The sequence below is a fragment of the Salvelinus namaycush genome, chromosome 3 (assembly GCF_016432855.1).
Source record: "Salvelinus namaycush isolate Seneca chromosome 3, SaNama_1.0, whole genome shotgun sequence".
NCBI lineage: Eukaryota > Metazoa > Chordata > Actinopteri > Salmoniformes > Salmonidae > Salvelinus > Salvelinus namaycush.
Genome location: NC_052309.1, coordinates 66322377 through 66344530, shown reverse-complemented (window position 1 = coordinate 66344530; position 22154 = coordinate 66322377). Strand labels below are relative to the sequence as shown.

At 44.2% G+C, this 22154-nt stretch overlaps 1 protein-coding gene and 3 non-coding genes across 6 annotated transcripts; all 4 read right to left on the bottom strand.

The window, feature by feature from the left end:
* Positions 1-617: 617 nt before the first annotated feature.
* On the bottom strand, positions 618-21802 carry LOC120035148 (importin subunit beta-1-like). Of its 3 annotated transcripts, none has more exons than XM_038981971.1 (22): positions 20772-21802; positions 20456-20514; positions 17027-17209; positions 16426-16626; positions 16037-16189; positions 15681-15749; positions 15477-15566; positions 15066-15176; positions 14565-14666; positions 13542-13766; positions 10154-10345; positions 9502-9632; positions 8810-8957; positions 8505-8576; positions 7978-8122; positions 7004-7086; positions 6551-6658; positions 6099-6242; positions 5577-5682; positions 4946-5060; positions 2924-3085; positions 618-2530 (listed from the first exon to the last, which is right to left on the bottom strand). In XM_038981971.1, coding segments are annotated over exons 1-22 (2625 nt in total). In that variant the 5' UTR covers positions 20797-21802; the 3' UTR covers positions 618-2529. The 3 variants fall into 3 exon arrangements, with proteins under 3 accessions (XP_038837899.1, XP_038837883.1, XP_038837891.1); XM_038981955.1 differs by having other exon boundaries at positions 21502-21802; XM_038981963.1 differs by having other exon boundaries at positions 15690-15749; positions 21502-21802.
* On the bottom strand, positions 5260-5403 carry LOC120045254. Its single transcript, XR_005476683.1, has one exon. It is a non-coding gene; the product is annotated as a small nucleolar RNA SNORA79 (small nucleolar RNA).
* On the bottom strand, positions 5898-6041 carry LOC120045253. The gene has a single exon (XR_005476682.1). It is a non-coding gene; the product is annotated as a small nucleolar RNA SNORA79 (small nucleolar RNA).
* LOC120045252 lies at positions 6783-6926 on the bottom strand. Its single transcript, XR_005476681.1, has one exon. It is a non-coding gene; the product is annotated as a small nucleolar RNA SNORA79 (small nucleolar RNA).
* Positions 21803-22154: the final 352 nt, after the last annotated feature.

Below are 22154 nucleotides of genomic sequence, written 5' to 3'. Positions count from 1 at the left end.
TCCCTTTATCCTTAGGATTGGATCAAGTAATATCATACATCTGTGTTTTGGGTTAACTTCTAACATAAAACAAAGCAGCAATTCCAAATTCTGTTCAGGTAAAATTGACTTTGTCTATGGTCCCTGTTCAGAGTAGTGCACTACGTGGTGAATGAAGTGCCATTGGGGACAGCCCAAATTTTGCATTACTGTCACATGCAAACATGATCAACCTATCATGTTAATTTCTGGAGGGACAAGATTATGGTTTGCTGACTTTCCTTTTAACCATTATTAACCAAATCATTATTCTACACACACTCAATACAAGTGTAACAGTATAAATTTAGACCGTCCCCTCGCCCCGGGCGCGAACCAGGGACCCTCTGCACACATCAACAGTCACCCACGAAGCGTCGTTACCCATCGCTCCACAAAAGCCGCGGCCCTTGCAGAGCAAGGGGAACCACTACTTCAAGGTTTCAGAGCGAGTGACGTAACCGATTGAAAGGCTACTAGCGTGCACCACCGCTAACTAGCTAGCCATTTCACATCCGTTACACAAGGGTATAAGGTCAGCAGGCACAAGTGACAGCCATTTACAGAAGAACATTGAATGGAAAGGTTACAGCATTAAGTACAATATAGATTTTTATTAGTTTACTAGGTTGGATATGAAGAAAAAAGCAGGTTAATGTTCACAATTCTATATTCAAGTTGCAATTCTTATAACTTCAACACATGACATAAATAGCCAAGCCCATGAGGACAATGTCACACAATCCAAACTGGTGTGAGAACCAAAGTCACTGCAAAAAATATCCAATCTCAAATCAAATGGAAAATGGCTCATATCCAACGCTTATGTATTGGAGAAGGTAAACAGTACAAAACAGTGAAGACAAGTTAAATTGAACCCGATTTGATTATGTCAATATAGAAATACATTTTTGGAAGTTTAGAGATCTCACCAACCAAGTGTTGCCATGGAAACTGAAGTCATCACAGTGCATTACAAACATTTGCAAGAAACAAAATACAGACCAAAGTACCAGAACTGCTTGGGGAATGTTTGATATCATTTTATTGTTTTTCATAGCAATGGAAAAATATAACCTTGTACAAACGTCTTCGATTCTCATTTTAACAGCTTGGTGAGTGACCCTTTTCCAACTAAGTGCACTGAGAAACCAACAAATAGGAACTGAAACAAGCCCAATTCACTAGTTCAAATTATAGATGTATTTCTGAACTGCATGCAAGTATGTGTTTGCTTGTTGTATTTTACCCTGATGAGTAGTCTAAATTTGGCACTCGTTTTCTACTCCTTGCTCATCTTAACACTAAGAAGATGTCAGTGTTACATGTCAAATGTAGTTATCTTGGGAGTGTTCCCTAGCCTTGATTGATCCTGATGCACTCAACACAATTCCTCACCGATTCTTGTTAACAGGGCTGGCAAGAAATGGTCTTTATCTAGAAGCCCACACTGAAGATGAAGAGAAACAACTGATGCCATTAAAAGAAAAAGGTGAACAATTGTCAGTGATTCCTCTTGCAGGAAATATAGAAAACCTTCTTGCCAATTCACTCAAGTGCTGCTAATAAGTCATCTACCAAGCCCCCACAGCCCTCTCCCAAACAGCATCAGAAATATATCTTACTGAATTTGCTTCAAGCTTTATTATTTATTTGAAATAACCGGGGAGGGAGGGGGGGTAGAGACAGTGAATCGCCTCCCTCACAGACACACTCCATCATCCAGGCTGGTCAGCTCTACCCCTGCCGCGCTCTGGGGGCTCCGTGCAGGGGCAGACTGGAGGATTGCAGAGAGGCTAGAGGTAGGAGACGAGGGGGGTGGAGACCGCCCGCTCGTCCCGTCTTCTTTCAACTCCAGCAGTGATCCTTTGGGCGCATTTCCAACACCCCAAAAGTGAGCTTTTCTCAGATTCCGGTTCAGTTCACGTTTGTGTAAAATTGACCATCTCCATTTTTGAAGTCCACAACCATATAGTGCTGGAAGGAACCAAAAAGAGTCAAGGGAAAAAGTCTTCCACAGATCGGTCAAAGAGCAAAATAGTTGAGTTCTTTCGTATCATGTTGTGTTTGTAATTTCCCCTCAAAAGAAAACCACATTTGTCAGTTCATTTTTCTCTACTCTGGTGATCCTGTTGTAGACTAATATTAGTTTTTCAGAAGAGTTCTAGAACTAGCCGGCTACAGCGATCCACGTTTTTGTGTGGAGTCCTTGTCGTCAAGTCAGAATCAGTCCACAGGTGGCCGAAGAAGAAGAGGGTATTGGGGGAGGGGAATAAGGAAGTGGTGGTGGGGGTTCAGGGGTGTGGCGCTGCTGGTCTGCCGGCGACTGCTGGAATTGTACTCAGAAGGTGGTGTGACGTCGATCCTCGCTCACTCTCGCTCTCACATTCTCAGACACTCATCTCAGCGCACGCTTCACTTCTGCTTTAACTCGGACACGACGCAAAAGACAGAAGAAACTCCAGTGGGGTGTATTCATTGTTGTCTAGCTTATCCCCAACAAGCATGAAATCTGTAGAGGGAAAAGAAGAAAAGGTTATTTGCTGTAGGAGCCAAAGTTTTGTGTTCACGCGCTCAATGCATGTAAAGTGATCCCTCTCATTAGGCTGCTCCAGTGAAATTCTGGTGACTTTATAGATATCAGAATTGGTCACCAATTTACACGATACATGCGCTTTCATGAAATCACTAATGGTTACAATTTCACGCCACCGCCAAAATAAAATGGACAAGACTAGCATTTCCTGCGTAAGTACCTCCCAACGCAACATTAACTTTCAAAATGTACATTGTTTAAAAAATAAAAATAAAATTCTCCCTTGGCTATTCCCTTGCGGTTTCATGGTGCCCTAGAGGTGCTGTAGGGGTGACCGTCAGTCAGTAGGTCATTAGATCAGTAACTCACCAGGCCTGGCTCTTGAGCTTGCGCAGCTCCTTGGTGGCCCATGTGGCCAGCATCTTGGTTATGGTGACCTTGGACCTCCGGCCCTCCGCCAGCAGGTCGTTGATGAGGGGCCGCAGCTCTACCAGCTTCAACACGTCCTTCCCAAAGGCCGTGCACAGGTCTCTGAGGAAAGGGGGGGGATTAACTTCTTATGGCTGGGGACAGTATTGAGTAGCTTGGATGAATAAGTTGCCCAGAGTAAACTGCCTGCTACTCAGGCCCAGTTGCTAATATATGCATATTATTAGTAGATTTGGATAGAAAACACTCTGAAATTTCTAAAACTGTTTGAATGATGTCTGTGTGTATAACAGAACTCATATGGCAGGCAAAAACCTGAGAAAATATCCAACCAGGAAGTGGGAAATCTGAGGTTTGTAGTTTTTCAACTCATCGCCTATCGAATATACAGTGGGATATTGGTCATATTGCACTTCCTAAGGCTTCCACTAGATGTCAATAGTCTTTAGAACCTTGTTTGATGCTTCTACTGTTAAGGAGGGGGGAATGAGGGCTCTTTGAGTCATGGGTCTGGCAGAGTGCCATGAGCTGACCACGCACGTTCACGTGAGAGAGTTAGCTTGCGTTCCATTGCATTTCTGAAGACAAAGGAATTCTCCGGTTGGAACATTGAAGATTTATGTTAAAAACATCCTAAAGATTGATTCTATACTTCGTTTCACATGTTTCTACGAACTGTAATATGACTTTATCTGAACTTTCGCATTGACTTGCCGGCGCGTCGTGAGTTTGGCTTGTGTACTGAACGCGCGAACAAAAGGAGGTATTTGGACATAAATGATGGACTTTATGGAACAAATCAAACATTTATTGTGGAACTGGGATTCCTGGGAGTGCATTCTGATGAAGATCAAAGGTAAGTGAATATTTATAATGCTATTCTGACATCTGTTGACTCCACAACATGGCGGATATCTTCATGGCTTGTTTGGGCTCTGAGCGCTGTACTCAGATTATAGCATGGGTTTTTTTTGGTTTAAAAAAATAAATAAATCTGACAGTTGCATTAAGGAGAGGTTTATCTAAAGTTCCATGTTTAATACTTGTATCTTTTATCAATGTTTATTATGAGTATTTCTGTAAATTGATGTGGCTCTCTGCAAAATCACCGGATGTTTTGGAGTCAAAACATTACCTAACATAACACGCCAATGTAAACTGAGATTTTTGGATATAAATATGAACTTTATCGAACAAAACATACATGTATTGTGTAACATGAAGTCCTATGTGTGTAATCTGATGAAGATCATCAAAGGTTAGTGATTCATTTTATCACTATTTCTGCTTTTTGTGACTCCTCTCTTTGGCTGGAAAAATGGCAGTGTTTTTCTGTGAATAGGTGCTGACCTAACATAATGAATGATATGTTGTGCTTTTGTCGTAAAGCCTTTTTGAAATCGGACACTGTGGTGGGATTAACAAGTTTATCTTTAAAATGGTGTAAAATACTTGTATGTTTGAGTAATTTTAAATGAGATTTCTGTTGTTTTGAATTTGGCGCCCTGCACTGTCACTGGCTGTTGTCATATCGACCCCGTTAACAGGATCCCAGCCATAAGAAGTTAACTAAGCATGTCACAGGAACAACACCATTTACATACTGTAAGGAGAAGCAGAGGAACCAGTTTAACATTGACCAAGTCGCTGGAAACACGACTCCGATCTACCTCAACTCCTTTTCAGGCCTCTTACTGACAAGTGTCTGTGCAGGTTTCAGATAAATGCTATTAAACATCAGGGTTTAAGAGTGCAAGATCTCACAAACTAGACAGGTTTTCCTTAGATTTATAAAAAAAAAAAAAAAAATTTTTTAAATGATAAGAATTCAGTGTTTTTCAAGCATCTTAGCCCAAGCTGCCCCTAACATTTTTATGCTATGTCATACCAAAAGCATCTTCAATATTATTGTGATCCACAAAGCAAGCGTCACTCCCACTGAGATAATCCTAGTTGCTTTACCCTATAAGTCCGGCGGCGTTTGCCACCACGCCATTAGAGTGGTCCTCGTCTTCAGCGATGTGATGGATGAAGGACAGGATGAACTCCACTCTGGGCTGCACCAGCATCACGTCAGCTACAGGTAGGACAGAGAGCGGGACAGAACGATAGAATGAAGACAATGTTCAGCACAATCATGAGAATTAAGGCAGAGGTGACAGATGCCCAATATTCACTCAAAGTGGCCATAATTCTGGCGAAGAGGTGATTAAGGATGCTTGTTAGGAAAATCTGGCATACTGCGAAGTCTGAAAATCAGCAAATGCCACAATGGCAAGTGTAGGGTCTCGCAAAGTCCAGTGTAGACAATGGCAGCCCTGCTACCTCATGAACACTGGGTGAAATAGACCCTACTTTACTCTGTGACAACCTAAAATCCCAGCTGCCACAGCTCAGAGCAGCGAGAGGAACAGGCGTCAGCGGAAGGACTCAGTCTCCACTGTAAACAGAAGTGCAGGAAAATCCTACAATTTGCATTTTAAGACAATTAAAAGACACATCAATACCATAGTCAGCAAAACGCCAAAATACTAGATCCACAAAATCTGTAGATTAGTTATGATACTGGGAGGATGGTGGCTAGGGGACTCACGGTGCACGTTCTCTTTGTCTCCCTTCAGGCCCTGGATGATGCCAGTGTAGGCCTCCAGACAGCCCTCCCGCAGCTCGTTCAGATAGTCCACCATGTCATAGTCCGTCTGCCAGAGGGAAGGAACCAACACACACAGCATGTTAGAGGGACAGAGGACAGACCACATCGAGGTGCGCAACGGTCATTTGATGAATCCAAAAGGCCTTCAATAAGAGTAACTGGTCAATTAACAATTTTGCTAGAATGAACCATTGACCACCATATTACTAATACCACTAACAAACTCTGGAAGAGGCAAGCTTAAGGTTGCTCAAGGAAGAAACTTGTGGGGTCTCGCAAAGTCCAGTGTAGACAATGGCAGCCCTGCTACCTCATGAACACTGGGTGAAATAGACCCTGCTTTAGTCTGTGACGACCTAAAATCCCAGCTGCCACAGCTCAGAGCAGCGAGAGGAACAGGCGTCAGGGTCAAACGAAACAAGGGGATGCCAATGTGGTACAGTGCGTGTCCATCTGTTCTACCTTGTCGACTTGTGCCTGCGACGCCTGCTGCAGCGTGTCCAGGACGATCTCCAGGTACTTCTTGAACTCTCCGCCGATGGCCAGGGCAATGTCTCCAAACACTGACAGGATCTGAGGCTTCACTGACCGGTGCACATTCTCATTCTGCAGGGGCAACACACACGCCCTTAGTCAGTACTGGTGACAAACTGCATTAGTGTCCACAAGACTTAACCTATTAAACAAAGACAGCTGGAATTATAACCCTTATCTTTCTGATAAAACACATTTTTTGGTGTCCACAGTCAGCTTGACACGAAGGCATTTGCATGTCTCTACAAAGTAACCAATCAATAAAACAGAGGCTGTAAATCTGCAATAAGACTCAAATGTATGGTCCTCCACATTCCAGGATCGATAATGGCAGCCTTGTCATTACCAACACAGGTGGCAGAAACTAAAGTGCAACTCACTCCCAGGTTCTCCAGCAGGAGCTGCATGATCTCGTCGCAGTAAGGCAGGATGTTGGACATCAGGGCCCGGCACAGGTCACACACCAGGCCCACCGCGGCCAGACACACCTGACAAGGGAGGGAGAGAGAGGGAAGGGTGGGTGAGTGAGCGGTGTAGCTAGGTGAAATAATCGAGTGTTGACTCACAGCAAGCATTACTAGAAGTAACTTGGCTACTAAATCAGTGCATTTCAAGTGTGGGGTCCAGCAAAGTCCAGTGTAGACAATGGCAGCCCTGCTACCTCATGAACACTGGGTGAAATAGACCCTGCTTTACTCTGTGACGAACTAAAATCCCGGCTGCCACAGCTCAGAGCAGCGAGAGGAACAGGCGTCAGGGGAAGGGAGGACAATTATTTATTTTTTTACTTTAAGAGATTAATATGAATATAAATCCTTAAAAACAGAACGCACTTGATATTCTGCGTAATTCTTCAATCCAATTCCCAGGAAGGGTTTAAAGGCATCCATGTATTTCTGAAAGTCAGCACCCAATACTGAGGAGGAAGCATGGAAGACATTACAGCACAACATTGAGTACGGTTACATGCACACAATAATACGATTGTGAACAGTAGGATTAATATGACAATTCAAATTTCAAATGTTAACATGCTTTGCAAGAAGAATATCCCTAATAATCCTGTACACTTGGACATATCTAAAATCAGTCTACCGGACGGCACTTTGATAAAATGTAGAAAATCTTCAATCAAAATAAGCGTTCTGCCATGGCGACCATGTTATTTTTGGAAAAAACTATTTGATTTGGAGTTCGGACAAAGTTTCGACGTGAAAACTAGTTCTAAGATTCATACTTTTAGTTTGTCCAAACTCACGCATTCGAGGGAGGCTTGAGTTGCTGGTGCTAGCACAGGCACAGCTCAAACGCACAGCTGGAACACCGACAGCCGTTTCTATAGCCTAATCTTTCGAGAGATACCCGGGTTTTCTGAGCTGTTTTAATTGGCTTATGTTTACTTTGATCGTGACCGTACAGCGATTAAGATCAGCAGAGTAAGGTGTTTATACGACCAAAGCCATAACACCACATGTTTAGTGTGCATGTAATCGCGCTCAGTGAGGCATGTGACACTGGACATGCGACACACCATATACATACTGTAAGAAGCGTGGAAATCAGTTTAACATTGACCAAGTGGCTGGAAACAGGTCTCAGATAAATCCTATTAAACATCAGGGTTTTCAGCGTTTTGAGTACAAGATTTTTCATCACAGACCAGATACGAGGTTTTACGGCTTAGATTCACAAACATCCCACTAAAATTCACAGAAAACCCTAACGTATGTGTGACTTAGGTAAAAAATAAAAATAAAAACTTTAAATTAACTCATCCACTACAGTGTGACAGTTTTAAACGGCTCACCTTCCACCAAGGTTGAGACGGCCATGAGTGCATCCTCCTGTACGCCCCCGGAGCCGGCAGTGTTCTGGAACATTCTGAGCAGAGAGGCCATCACCACGTCTGAGATCTGCAACGCGTCCTGGTGCTGCACCTTCCTCAGCACATTCTATAGAGAAGTGGGGAGGGAAAGGGTTAACCTAACATAGCACAGGCTAACTTGAACGTCGTTTAGCTACTGTGAGGAGAAGCGGGAAAGAGGATAAGTCCAACCCAGAAGTTGTTTCCTTGCCGGTACCTTTCCTCATAAAGCCTTCTCCTTTCCTAGTATGTTTTAGATCTTCCTATTAGTGTCATCGGGGTTTTCAGTACAAGATTTCTCGTCACAGACCAGACAGGTACTAAAATGTGTATCGCCTTTTCTAAGGCTTTAAAATACTCAAGACAGCAAAATATATTAATTGAACGCCCTAGGTATCCTTCTTCTACCTCTTGTTCGAGGAGGTCGAAATAGTTTGAGGGTCAAACTGAATGAAGTCGACTCGTCTCACCTGCAGGGTGGCACACAGCAGAGACTGGAGGTCGTTGAACTGAATTCTGTCCGACGTGCTCTGGATGTGAGACTGAGGAGAGAGAGAACGCATGAAAAACAGATTATTCAAATGGGATTCAATATAGAAATGACTCCAAGCAAAATGTATAATAGTTTAAAGTAGGTCTCAGATAAATCCTTAAGTAAACATCAGAGGTTTTCAGAGTAGTGAGTACATAATTTCTCATCACAGACCAAAAAGGTTCCCCTCTCCCTTTTTGCCACCCCCCGATCCATCACTCTCCTCTCTCGGTTGGGACCCACCTCCATCTGCAGGACCTGCTGCAGGCGCTCCATGATGACCAGGGTGGTCTTCTGCACGGCTGGGTAGCAGTCCTTGGCGCTGTTCTTCACAATCTCCATCAGGGCCTCGTAGGCCGCGCTACGCAGGTTGTTCTGGTGACCGTCCGGCCTGGTGGACACAGACGGAGAACATTGATTTATTTCACTTAAATCATTACTATGCAGCAGCAGCAAAACAATATTATACAGAAATGTGTACAATTCTTAGCACAAATTTGGTGCACTTAAATACATAAACCTCATCGACCTAGGATGACGAGACTGGATAAGAGACTCACAGCCTTCAAAAGGATATGTACAGCTAAGGGCTTCAAAAGGAATTCCTAAGGAAATAAGATTTTAACGCCATTCTACATCTCCAAATGCATTTTTGGTCTCAGATATTGTGGTAGGGGTTATCCATCACACATTCAGCGTGGTACATGATTCCTCATCACAGACCAGAGAGTTATTCTCTAGCCAACTCTAGAACTCCTCCATACAAAATGTCTAGTTTGACTAGCCAAGTTGAGAGGTTTCTAAACCTTTACAGTCCTGACAATAGAAGGTGCCGTTCCAACCCACTGTCCTGCTTACCCGCCTGCGGTTTCTGGACAGTCTTGCCTGCGGTTTCTGGACAGTCCTGCCTGCGGTTTCTGGACAGTCCTGCCTACCTGTCTGTGGTTTCGAGGAGTTTCTGGACGATGAGTTCGAAGGAGGAGGAGAGGCAGTACGTGGCAGGCTCCTCCTGTTCCTCTGCTGCATCTGTGCCTTCGTACGCGGCTTCCGCCAGACTGGAGAAGGCCTGAGGGAGGGAAAGGGAGAGAGAGGGATGGAGGGAGAAGTTATAAGGGCATTCATATGAAAACCCATGAATCATCATTACTTTTGGTCCTTAAATAAAAATAAAAATTAAAGACATTTTTAGCAGGTCTCAGATATTGTGGTAGGGGTTATCCATCACATGTTCAGCGTGGTGCATGATTTCTCATCACAGACCAGACCATTATTTCTCTCAACTACAGGTACTTTGATGCAACATATTCCACTCGAGTGGGGTGGACTGAGATCAATTGTTGTAATTGAGCAAGTGTCTTTGTACTGTGCAGTATATCGTTGATGCTTGTGGTGATAAAAATCCTTATCTGTGGGATTAACAAAGAACTACTGCTACGTGTGGAGGCCCACAAGAGGACCACAACGGAAATAAGCGGTTCAACTTCTGGCATTATCCTCAATGATTTTAAATGCATTGTATATCCACGTGTTGAATTGTTTTTTTAAACGGTAAAGTAAATAAATCAGCGGCTCTAGCTTCTGTCTCACCCAGCAGACGTTGGACGCGACGCGTGGCTCGGCCCCCAGGCCCTCGATGAGGCACTGCAGCAGAGGGGCCAGGTACACCTCGTTGATGGCCGCCTCCGGCAGAAGCTCACAGATCCTGCCCACCGTCCAGGCCGTGGTGTCCCTCACCACAACACTGGGGTCCTTCATCAGCTCAATCAGCGTGGGCATCGCCTGGGAGGGGAGAAACAAGAGCAGACTGCTTATTGACACTACTGTGGTTAACGACCAGAGGGGAGCAGAGATACATGAAGTCTCCCCATTTAAGAGCTTTGAGATTCTACGAAAAGCGCTATAGAAATGTAATAAATTATAATTTATTCATTATTAAGTACTGTTAACCAGTGTTTAAGAGTAAAAAGACAGGCATGGATGGGCAGAGAAAGACAGGTACTGTTAATATAACAGCAGTATTCAGGTGTAGCGAGAGAGGCATGGACTGGAAAGAGCGGGAGGGCAGTGGACGAGATTTTACAACAGTAGTGCGTCAGACTACAGAAACAGGGAAAGGGCCACCAGGGAAAGGGCCACCAGGGATTGTCTCAGAGCCTCTACAGCAGGGGTGGGCAATTCCAGTCCTCGGGGCCTGATTGGTGTCACAGTTCTGTCCCAGCTAACACACCTGACTCCAATAATCACCTAATCATGATCTTCCGTTTAGAATGCAATTTGATTAAATCAGCTGTGTTTGCTAGGGACGGAGAAAAAGTGTGACACCAATCAGGCCCCGAGGACATGAGTTGCCCACCCCTCGTCTACAGAGTAGGGCTGGGAATTCGATAGTGGGGTTTTATTGCGATTGATGTTCCAAACATATTGTTCACCATATGTCTGCTGCAGAGGCACAAGAGAGCCATGAGAAAATACGGTTTGATCAGTCATGGAATTAAGTGAAGACAAAAATTGTCTCCATACTTAAAAAGATGAACAAGCTATGAAGGAAAAAAAAAAAGTTTTGGTGCAGGTACAGCCAATTAGCACAAAAATATTGCAATTGTCAAAACGATACGAGTTATGAAAAATAATATTCCGATACCCAACTACCGATTTTTCCCCCGCATCACTACTACAGAGAATGTCTAAATCCAGCCCTAATGAACTTGTCTGTGCAGGTCTCAGATAAATCCTATTCAACATCAGGGTTCTCAGGGTCTTGAGTACAAGATTTCTCATCACAGACCAGATACAAGCTTCCACTGCCTACATTTTTTGCTTCATTAGATTCACATATTTCCATTTTATAACGGAAACAAGAGTATTTTATTGGACAACGTCAGGTAGTCCCGTTTGTCAGTTTTCTTGAATTTGGTGCCTAGTGAATGACAGGTTTTAGCAGTGTGATTAAAGACACTTGCACAAGCTTATCAGCAGCTCACGCTGAGACAAGCACCCAATTCAGTTATCAGTTCAATAGGGCTTGGGGGTCAAGGATTTGGGCATAGTCTGTGTCCAAAATGGCACCCTATTCCCGACATAGTGCATTACTTATGTGCCCTGGTAGAAAGCAATGCACTAAATAGGGAGCCATTTGAAAACACAGCCACACACACACAGCCATGAAAGAACATGGTGGTTCAGCTGATACCACCCTATTCACAGCCTCTCCAGTCCACCCTACATGTGAGTGAACATGTCTGTAAATACCCGATCACCCTTGAACCACAGTCTACCCTAAGTTGTTGCATCTAAAGATGAACTTAAAATGTAATTAAAGCCAAACCTGCGGATAGTTTCACTATAAACCATAGGGGAGTTTTAGAGCGCAAAGAAAAGAATGCATTATCTGATGGGCGTGCAACAAGGAAACTGAGAAATGTTTGCCGCCTAGAGATGACCTTTACAACAGATACATTTCTACTTGGCCACAAGCTATCCTCTTCCTTGCTCGCCACACCCATCAGACGATGGATTGTTAGTACCCGTGTTAGTCTACGCTGCTGTGAAACTCCACCGAAACTTCCCCTGGGGAAAATCAGTATCAGTAAGTAGGTATCCTTATACAGTTGGTAGCTGGTGTAGTTACCTGCATGACAAGGGGTTTGAGCTGGTTGGGCCGTGCCTTAGCGATGTGCAGTTCGCAAATGATTCCTTCTTTTTGAACAAATCTTTTTACTGACTCGAGACGCATGATTCGTTTTTCCTGAGTGACTGGTTCATTTTTGTCTTTCGTTTTGACCTGCAAGTACTGGCCGCAGTGAGTCCTACCTACAGCAGGATTAATACACGCTCCCCTGGCTCAGCGGCTCCAGAGATGTGCGCCGACCACCAACCGTCGGTCACATGCGCACGGGGAAATAGATCATAAGCGCTGAGAAGAAAAATACATGTTTAGAACTGAATTGATCGCATGGCGCAAGAACGACTGCAATTAATTGATTATCGAATGTCATTGACACAGCTTTTTTCTTTAGAACCAAAACATACACAGCCTCTGCTCAACAAACTCAAACTGGAGAATGAATCGTTCTGGGGGCTGCAGTTTGAACATTTTGCTCATCACACACAGAAGACATTTAAACAATGCATTACACCAAGAGTCGTTCACGATCTAGTCCGGTTGGAGCCACAAACTATACCTCGTTTCAAATGTATAAAGAAACAATCTTAGTTGTGTGCCTAGCAATCAACCAATACATTACATTACATTTAAACATTGTTTAAAGCACAGTTTCACATGTCTCAATCACAAATGACAGCTTCAATAATGGTGAACGAGATGCTTGTAGAATCATGACTTGAGTTCTCAGTTCATCGTTCACCGGTAGGGGTCCGGCGTGCGCGGGGAATTACTGACTCAAATGAACAAAAAGGCGTCTAACGAGTCGTTCCTTTGACTGAACGAGCGAAAATATCAGAGTCAGTCAAAAGAGCCCGAACATCCTATCACTGCTATGCATAAGATGCAAAGATCATTTCCTAGCAGATAGTCAAGTCTCCTCTATCTGATATGTTAGCTTATAGCAGGCTCTCTGGTTGAGATCATAATATGGTGGTGTTGCCTTCATGTCTAATAAAAAGCATGAGCTGGCGCACACCCAGAGAAAATTATTTTGCGTAGAGGTGCTGACTAACGGCGAATAAAATGGATATATAACAATAGTCGCAGCATATTAAATATATATATCTATATAAAAACTCCCAGTAATTTATTGGGTAAACCTACTTTTCAGCATCACTGTGCCGTCTTCAGGGTAATGCCACGAATGCTTGAACCAGGTTATGTTGACAAAGACTGCAACCACTGACATCAGTGAGGGGTTGTATCATAATTATTAGGTTAATTAGAATGAATTGAGCAAGACCGTTAAAAGAATAGTTTACAGCACGTTGAATATGTGTCTTCGTGTCTACATGTGGTGAAGCTAGTCACCTGGATGACGAGGGGTTTGAGCTGGTTGAGCTCGGGCCCCTCCAGGATGGAGCCGAAGGCCATGACGGAGGCGTCGCGGTAGCACCAGTCGGGGTGCTTGATGTGCTCCTTGATGAAGGGCAACACGTGAGGCACCACGTCGTCCTCGCAACACGTGGCCAGCAGCATCAGGCACACGCCCGCCGCCTTGCACGGGTTCCAGTCGTCATCGTCGTTGTTCTCGTCCTGAGGAGGAAGCGAGAGGGGTGAATGAGAGGAGACGTATTTACATGAAACATTATGACATTGAGAAAGGAGGGATAAAACCAATGTCACATGACAGAGGAACATAGAGGGGGGGTGGAGGGAAGGATAAGTATGAAAGGAATCTATACTGGACTTGCACATAGGAGAGGTGAGAGGAAAGACAGGCATTTACATAGAGATGACCAGGGAAATGGCATATATTTACATGAACAGGTATCTATAGCATATCAACAAGGACATTGAGTAGCAAAGGACACAAACAAAAGAACAGATACCAACACGAAGGACAGACAAACTCAGCTAGACAAGTCCAGTGCCTCTCATTAAAGCCCCTAATAGATAGACTGCGATGGCATGTACAGAAACCCTCACACCTCCCTGCTAGACTTCACATGGTACACTTGTACTAATTATAAAAATGGGTGGTAGCAGTAGCACAGTCTTCCTGGGGGACCATCTGTGGTATTAGACACAAAATGGTGGTGTCCGGATGGGTGAGCCCCCCCCCCCCCTTAACTCTCGATTTTGTGGTAGGGGTTATCCATCACATGTTCAGTGTGGTGCATGATTTCTCATCAGACCAGACAGGTTTTCCTAGGAGTCAGAATCTTCATTTAATCTAAAGGTGGAGAATTCTGCCAGCTATTCTGCCAGCTGTGGTGTTTTAATAGAGATTTTAATACCAGTAAATGATTCATCCTTTTCAACCATCCTTAACGTGTAATGAAGAGGTTAACGAGGTGTAAAATGACTGCCGCGGGCTCTTCTCCTGCGTACCTGCTTGGTGAGTGTCTGGGTGAGGATGGGCACCAGGTATTGCAAGGCTCCTTTGGCGTAGAACTTGCTGGTGTGCTCCGGAGGCCGGCCCTGCTCCAATGCCTGGGGAGAGAGAGAGAGGTACCAAGCTTAGAGGAATATTGACCTTTTTGCTGTCCATTGTATGCATTTTGCATCGAACATAAACACCCTCAAGGTAAGGGTGCCAGCTTAATGGCTGATAGTAGAGCGTTAACAAAATAACAAGGTACATGCAGGTCTCAGACAGTGGAAGAGGTTATCCATCACATGTTCAGCGTGGTACATGATTTCTCATCACAGACCAGACATGTGAGCTATATCGTCACTCAGCAACATGGCTAACTGGAACCCTTTCTGGTGTTATAATATATAAAACATATTTACACATTCGTGGGCTGGAGTGTTGCCTTGTGTTTAGTTTATAGAGTTGAAACACGTTTGGAAGTGTGTGTTGGGGGGGGGGGGGGGGGGGTCTCTCACCTCAGTCGCTTCGATGGCCAAGTCCATCTCCTCGTCGCACACGTTCGACCAGAACTCGATTCCTTGTAAGGCAACTTCATCAATGTCACTTTTCATGGCTTCTATTGTGATCTGTTCGGGGTAAGGGACGGAGAGGACAGAGACCAAAAGGGGGGGGGGGAAGGTGGTTCTGGCGTTGGTGTCCGTGCAGGTCTCAGATAGTGGTAGGAGTTATACAACAGGATTTTTCAGCGTGGTGCATGATTTCTCACCACAGACCAGACAAGTGGTCAACAAGCGACGCTACAATATCAGTAACTGATAAGGTCCATCGAGACCTTGTTTGGAGTTCTCTGCCTCAAGTACTTCAGAGAGTAGAAGCACATCTAAAGACCACAGAGCAAGACCAAGTTGCTGCATGGGGGTGCTTACCGCAAACAGTGCTGGGCCCATGTACGTTTCCATGTACTGATAATACAAAGACATTATCTTCACCAAGTTCTGTAAGGCAGCCACTCGTACCTGTGGGAGACAGACATTGCATTTCACCAACATTGGTTAAGAACATGATTATTGGCTGAAAGCATGGAATAAAATGTGCCCAAAAAGGGTTTTAAATAGAAAAGAGAAACTCACAATACTCACTCTGGTGTCTGGGCACTGCGTGGCCTCACAGACGACCTGCATTATAAAGTGCCTCTCCGTCTGGAAAACACAAACCCATTCACTGTTACGACAGGCACATAGACAAAGCATTCAAAACCCAGCCTTGTGTGAAGGTCTCAGATATTGTGGTAGGGGTTATCCATCACATGTTCAGCGTGGTGCATGATTACTCATCACAGACCAGACCGTTAAGTCGATAAACAAGCTCAGATTTGTCCATTTCATCTTTCCATTTTTGGGGTCACAGCATGTGACAAAGGAGGAACTTAAACACTAATATGTGGGATAGTAGTGGGACACAGGCAGGGCAGGAGACACAAACACACCTCTTTGTCGAAGTTGGCTTTGGTGAACTCCAGTGAGTTGAGCAGCGCATTGGTGGCAGCCAGCTTGACGTTGTTGCTGGGCTCCTCCTTCCTCATGCCCTGGATGATGGCTGTCAGGATCTGGTTGGCGTTGTCCTGCAGCTGCTCAGGGTCCTACGGCACAGGGGAGGAGAGAAGACAGCTGTTCATGGAAGCTACGTCTGCTCTGCAGTGGAACATGCACATGAAAACAAAGACATCACAAGTTAGTCTAGGTGCGATTTTGAAATCTTGTCTTTGTGCAATTGAGGACACAATGTCACAAGTTTCATATTACAGTAGTTTGATTTTTAGATCATAACCCCCGTGTCCCTCATGTGCGCAAGTGTGTGTGTGTCAGGAGCACTCACTATATCCTGGCAGATGTATCCGATGGCCTCCAAGGTGGACTCCTTCATGTGCTCGGTGCTGCTGGGGTCCGTCACATTGGCCACCAGCTGGGGAATGAGCTCGGGCCACTGTGTGACGGGGATCTCTGCGCAGGCTATGCCGGCCACGCACTGGGAGGCCGAGCTGGGCCGGTACGTCTCCGTACCCAGGGTCTGCAGAACCTGGAGGGGAGTGAAAGGGAGGTGAATCAACTGGTGCATTTGGCTGGGTGAGATGGAGGACATTGGTTCTTATAGGAGCCAAGGGCTTAAGAAAAATAAGTCATTTGGTTGGGTAGGTTTCTTGAGGTTAAATTATCTTTGGGGGGGGGGGGGGGGGGGGGGGGGTCGAAGAGTAATCAACTTCAGCACCTGGATCCTCTTTCCACCAGGGGGTATTTGAATTAAATGATTGTCACTGTGTAACCCACACTGTCACTTAAAACCGTAATAGACTTTAATATACTTCAACCCCAAAAAAGAAGGAGGGGGTGGTGGGGAGCCAGGAGACCACAAAAGCCTACTAAAGCAAGAAAGTATAAATAAATCTGCACTAAGAGGTGGAAGAGGAGTTTCTCCTTACAAAGTTCTTGATCTCCCTCCGGGCGTTGGCGTCGATGGCCAGCCATCTCTGCTGGTAACGCGTCTTCACGTCCGGGTCTTTGGAGGTGAGCGAGTTCTTCACCTGCAGCCCTGCGGCCACACGAGCCACCTGGGTGTTGCCAGGGTTGGCGAGCACCTTGGAGAGCTCCACCAGGAACGTGGGCTGGAGAAAGAAAGGGAGAGTTTGGTAAGATGGTAGTGGTTTAGTAAAACAGGTAAGAAAGAAATTGTCATCACCACAGTCTTTCAGTCCTTGGCATGAGTAAGATTTCACTGCAGTGACACTGAAGTGTTCAACAGTTACATTCAGCAACTGAAGGATGTAGAAGGCTAGCAATCAACAGACACGACGGAGCATGTTCGTACGCAACAGCAAAGCAATTTAGACACTAAATTCTGTTCATGCTGCAGTCAGTGAGTTGCAGCAGTGTGCTCCACAAAACACTAATGATCCATATGTGGTAGTTTTAAATCAGATCTGTAATGCGTTTGTGTAACCAAAACAACAAACTGCTAAATTCATACAAGTCCTGGTGAGTTGTTTATGTCTGTTTTACATATACAATGCCTTCGGAAAGTATTCAGACCCTTGACTTTTTCCACATTCTTACATTACAGCCTTATTCTAGAATGGATTAAATAAATAAAAATCCTCAGCAATCTACACACAATACCCCCATAATGACAAAGCGGAAAACAGGTTTAGACATTTTTGCAAATTTAAAGAAATTAACCGAAATACCTTATTTACCTACGTATTCAGAACCTTTGCTATGAAACTCGAAATTGATCTCAGGTGTATCCTGGTTCCACTGATCATCCTTAATATGTTTCTATAACTTGATTGGAGTCCACCTGTCGTAATTGAGCATGATTTGGAAAAGTACACACCTGTCTATATAAAAAGTTCCACAGTTGACAGTGCATGTCAGAGCAAAAACCAAGCCATGAGTTAGAAGGGATTGTTTGTAGAGCTCTGAGACAGGATTGTGTCGAAGCACAGATCTGGGGAAGGGTACCAAAAAAGTTATGCAGCATTGAAGGTCCCCAAGAACACAGTGGCCTACATCATTCTTAAAAATGGAAGATGTTTGGAACCACCAAGACTCTTCCTAGAGCTGGCCGCCAGGCCAAACTGAGCAATCGGGGGAGAAGAGCCTTGGTCAGGGAGGTGACCAAGAACCCGACAGTCACTCTGACAGAGCTCCAGAGTGGAGATGGGAGATCCTTCCAGAAGGACAACCGCTCTCTGCAGCACTCCACCAATCAGGCCTTTATGGTAGAGTGGCCAGACGGAAGCCACTTCACAGTAAAAGGCACATGACAGCCCATTTGGAGTTTGCCGAAAGGCACCTAAAGACTCTCAGACAATGAGAAAAGATTCTCTGGTCTGATGAAACCAAGATTATACTCCTTCGCCTGAATGCCAAACCTCACATCTGGAGGAAACCTGGCACCATTCCTACAGTGAAGCACGGTGGTGGCAGCATCATGCTGTGGGGATGTTTTGCTGCGGCAGGGACTGAGAGACTAGTCAGGATTGAGGGATAGATGAATGGAGCAAAGAATAGAGAGAGCATTGATGAAAACCTGCTCCAGAGCACTCAGGACCTCAGACTGGAGCGAAGGTTCAACTTCTAACAGGACAACGACCCTACGCACACAGCCAAGCGAAAGCAGGAGTGACTCCGGGACAAGTCTCCGAATATCCTTGAGTGGCACAGCCAGAGCATCTCTGGAGAGACCTGAAAATAGCTGTGCAGCAACGCTCCCCATCCAACCTGACAGGGCTTGAGAGGATCTGCAGAGAAGAATGGGAGAAACTGTCCAAATACAGGTGTGCCAAGCTTGTAGCGTCATACCCAAGAAGACACGATGCTGTAATCATTGCCAAAGGTGCTTCAACAAAGTACTGAGTAAAGGGTCTGAATACTTGTGTAAACGTGATTTCAGTTTTTTTAATTTATATAAATTAGCAAGAATTTCTAAACCTGTTTTTGCTTTGTCATTATGGGGTAGTGCATGTAGATTGCTAAGAGAAAAAAACGATCGACTCAAATTTAGAATAAAGCTGTAACAGAATGTGGATAAAGTCAAGGGGTCTGAATATTTTCCGAAGGCACTGTATACTCTGCTTTGTGACCAATTTTCGCTCTAAGATTTCATCTGTGGATACCACCTGTGACCCATATTCCAGATCCCACTAGTGGGGCATATGAGGCATCAAGTGTCTAGCTTGGTGTCACTAACTAGGCTTCCTGGAGATTAAAAAAGTATGTCCAAATATTTAGATGAGAGGAAATCTCTATGTCCTTCAGCTGATAGATTAAAAGACAGATTGGGTTTAATCATAACGTGGTCTTCAATGATAATGAAAGACATGCGGGCACCACAAAAGACCATTTAGCAAGACTTGTACCATGGCATCTTCTGACTACTGATTTGGGTAAAACTCCCTTAATAGTTTTTGATCTGCCTAGCTAATTATGTGACTGATCATTAACAGAGCTGCACAGTCCAGCAAACAGCGCATAGACCTTTGAGGTGCTTAGTGGTTAAGAGTGTAGGGCCAGTAACCGAAAGGTCACTGGTTCGAATCCCTGAGCCAACTAGGTAATAAAAAATGAAAAAAAAGAAAGAAAATGGACTAATGTGCCATTGAGTAATGCACGAAACACTAACTGCTCCAGTAAGTCGCTCTGGAGAAGAGCGTTGCTAAATTACCAAAATGTTATTATATTTCTTTGACACAAGCTACATAAGGTTGTATGGCCAAAGAGATTACACAATACAAGTGTAGCTTGAGTACCCTGCAGAATATACAACACATGTAACTTGTATGTAACACATGGACAATATAGAATGAGCAGGAGAAAGGGTAAGTGTCAGATGTGAGAGTGCTCTTGCTTACTACTAAACGCCTATCAGGCAGCTTTTCGGTTAACTATTAGGTACATGAATATCATACTTATTTCAAATCCAGCTATAGGATTACAACATGTTAGCCACATGTGTTCATATCAAAGCAGGGTAATCGTGATCTATCACTAGTAGTGAACTCGTTTTCGATGACGGGGTTATATTGCTCAAGTGATATTCAACTGAATTAATTTTAAAATAACTTAAAACGAGAATTTGCCATAATTTAGTTTGTGCAAAGTGATCATGCCGAGGTACTGGATGCCTACATGGGTGTAGCTGGTGTGCTAGCTAGCTAACGTGGGATAATGCTAGGTCCCATTCATTCGCGAAAGCTGAGGTGTGTGACGTTGCTGCCATAATGTTAAGATGGGGGAAGGAACGACCCAGTTGAAAACGCCGGCAATTCAATGCCCTGTGTTTCTGGCGCCAGGCCTGAATGTGATCGGAATAAATTATCCGTCTGCCTGAAATGTGTAGTTATACAAACCAAATTCTCAATTGCCGCCTGCTCCAGAAACTTCTGTGCCGCCTCCAGTTCATTTCGATCTGAGGGGGCGAGGGGGAAAATGTTAGCGTTATACTATGTGAATAGCTAGTGCACTTGCTAGTTAGCCACAACATGAAGCAGCAAAGTTATGTTAGCATACATCTACAATTCCTAGCTAGCTAGGCTACCACGATTAGCAGTGATCACATTCAATGCGATAATATATTTGGGAAATTGTGGTTGTTCATTTCCTGATAAGATATTAGTTCGTTAACTAGCTAACGTTAAATTAAACTGCCAATTTATCAAGCCTTACTCGTTAGAAAGGTGACCCATGTCATGCAACATGCTGGCTCCCGGGGATGCTTTGGTCACTAGCGGATAGTTACTTGATGCCAAAGATTGAGTTAGCCATCGAGCTAACCAACTCATATCCAACTTTAGCTAACATAGTTAGCTGTCCAAGTTACATCACCACGGACAATGCACAAGTGTTTACTTCACTAGCTAGCTAGCGTATACGACCTAATAAGGTTTACATGATCGAGTACAGGCCCTATTCTATTTTTTCACATCGGCACATGCTAACTACATTACATAGCTAGTAATCTAGACTGTAAAGTTAGCTGGCGTGCAAGGCAGGGACGACTTAATTGCACATGAGTGGCTGGCTAGCCAAGTTAATTGATAGGTAACTAAACGTATCAACCCAGTAAAAACATGACATCAAAATGACAAACTATGTGGGTGACAACTTTTTCAACGGATAATACATTTTGACAACTGGCAGCTCCATCAATGCCGCCCAGATTGAACTATTAACAGTGCTAAAAGTTAGCATGTTAGCGAGTTCATAACAGAAGCCGGATCCGCGGAGTGAATAGGCCGTAACATTAGCAGCCTAGCTAGCAAGGCATTTCACTACTCCCTTTTTCTGATTTAACTCTCACCCGTAATCGTTATCAAATACAGATATGTCAAGTTGCTGGGCCTAAACTTTTCACATAACAAATGTTAAAGATGAGTATATGGAGCTGTATAATCACCCGGAGAGACAGTTTTTTCGAGGATTGTTATCAGCTCCATTCTGTACCAACCACTCTTAACAGAAGTCGCTAGTTAGATTGCCGCGGACAACCACGGATTTTATTTCTTCAGTGTTCAACCAATGTAACAGGACCGTGGATAGCACAATGAAAGAAGGTGAGAAAAACATACAAGCCCGGTATCCCCCAGCCGATTAGTTTACTCTGGATATGCGCGATTTCCAAACGCGGAACCTTAAAACAATTGTTTAAGCAACAATGCCGCTTGTTCATTCTGTTGTCGGGAGGGAAAAGGCCTTGTTTGACTCCCGCGGAAGGATATCACACGCGCTGCTATGGCAAAAAACTCCTCCCTCCGGAGCATGTGCGCGCACCTTGTCTGAAGATAAATATATACATTTTTAACCAAAACATTTAAGGTATTAGCCAACTGTTGTATAATTGTTGTCGAAGTTGTAACTTTGATGTCCTGTACTTAATCAACCATACAATTATCTGACTTCTCAGTAAATTCTAAACCAAATGTGGAGTGGACAAATTGGCTAGCTAGCCTAATGTAATTTGACCATAATTTCAGTTGGTACGACTCATGTAAGTAATCCCCCTATACTTATTTTCTGCCTATATATTTTAATTTCCAATGAACGTGATGA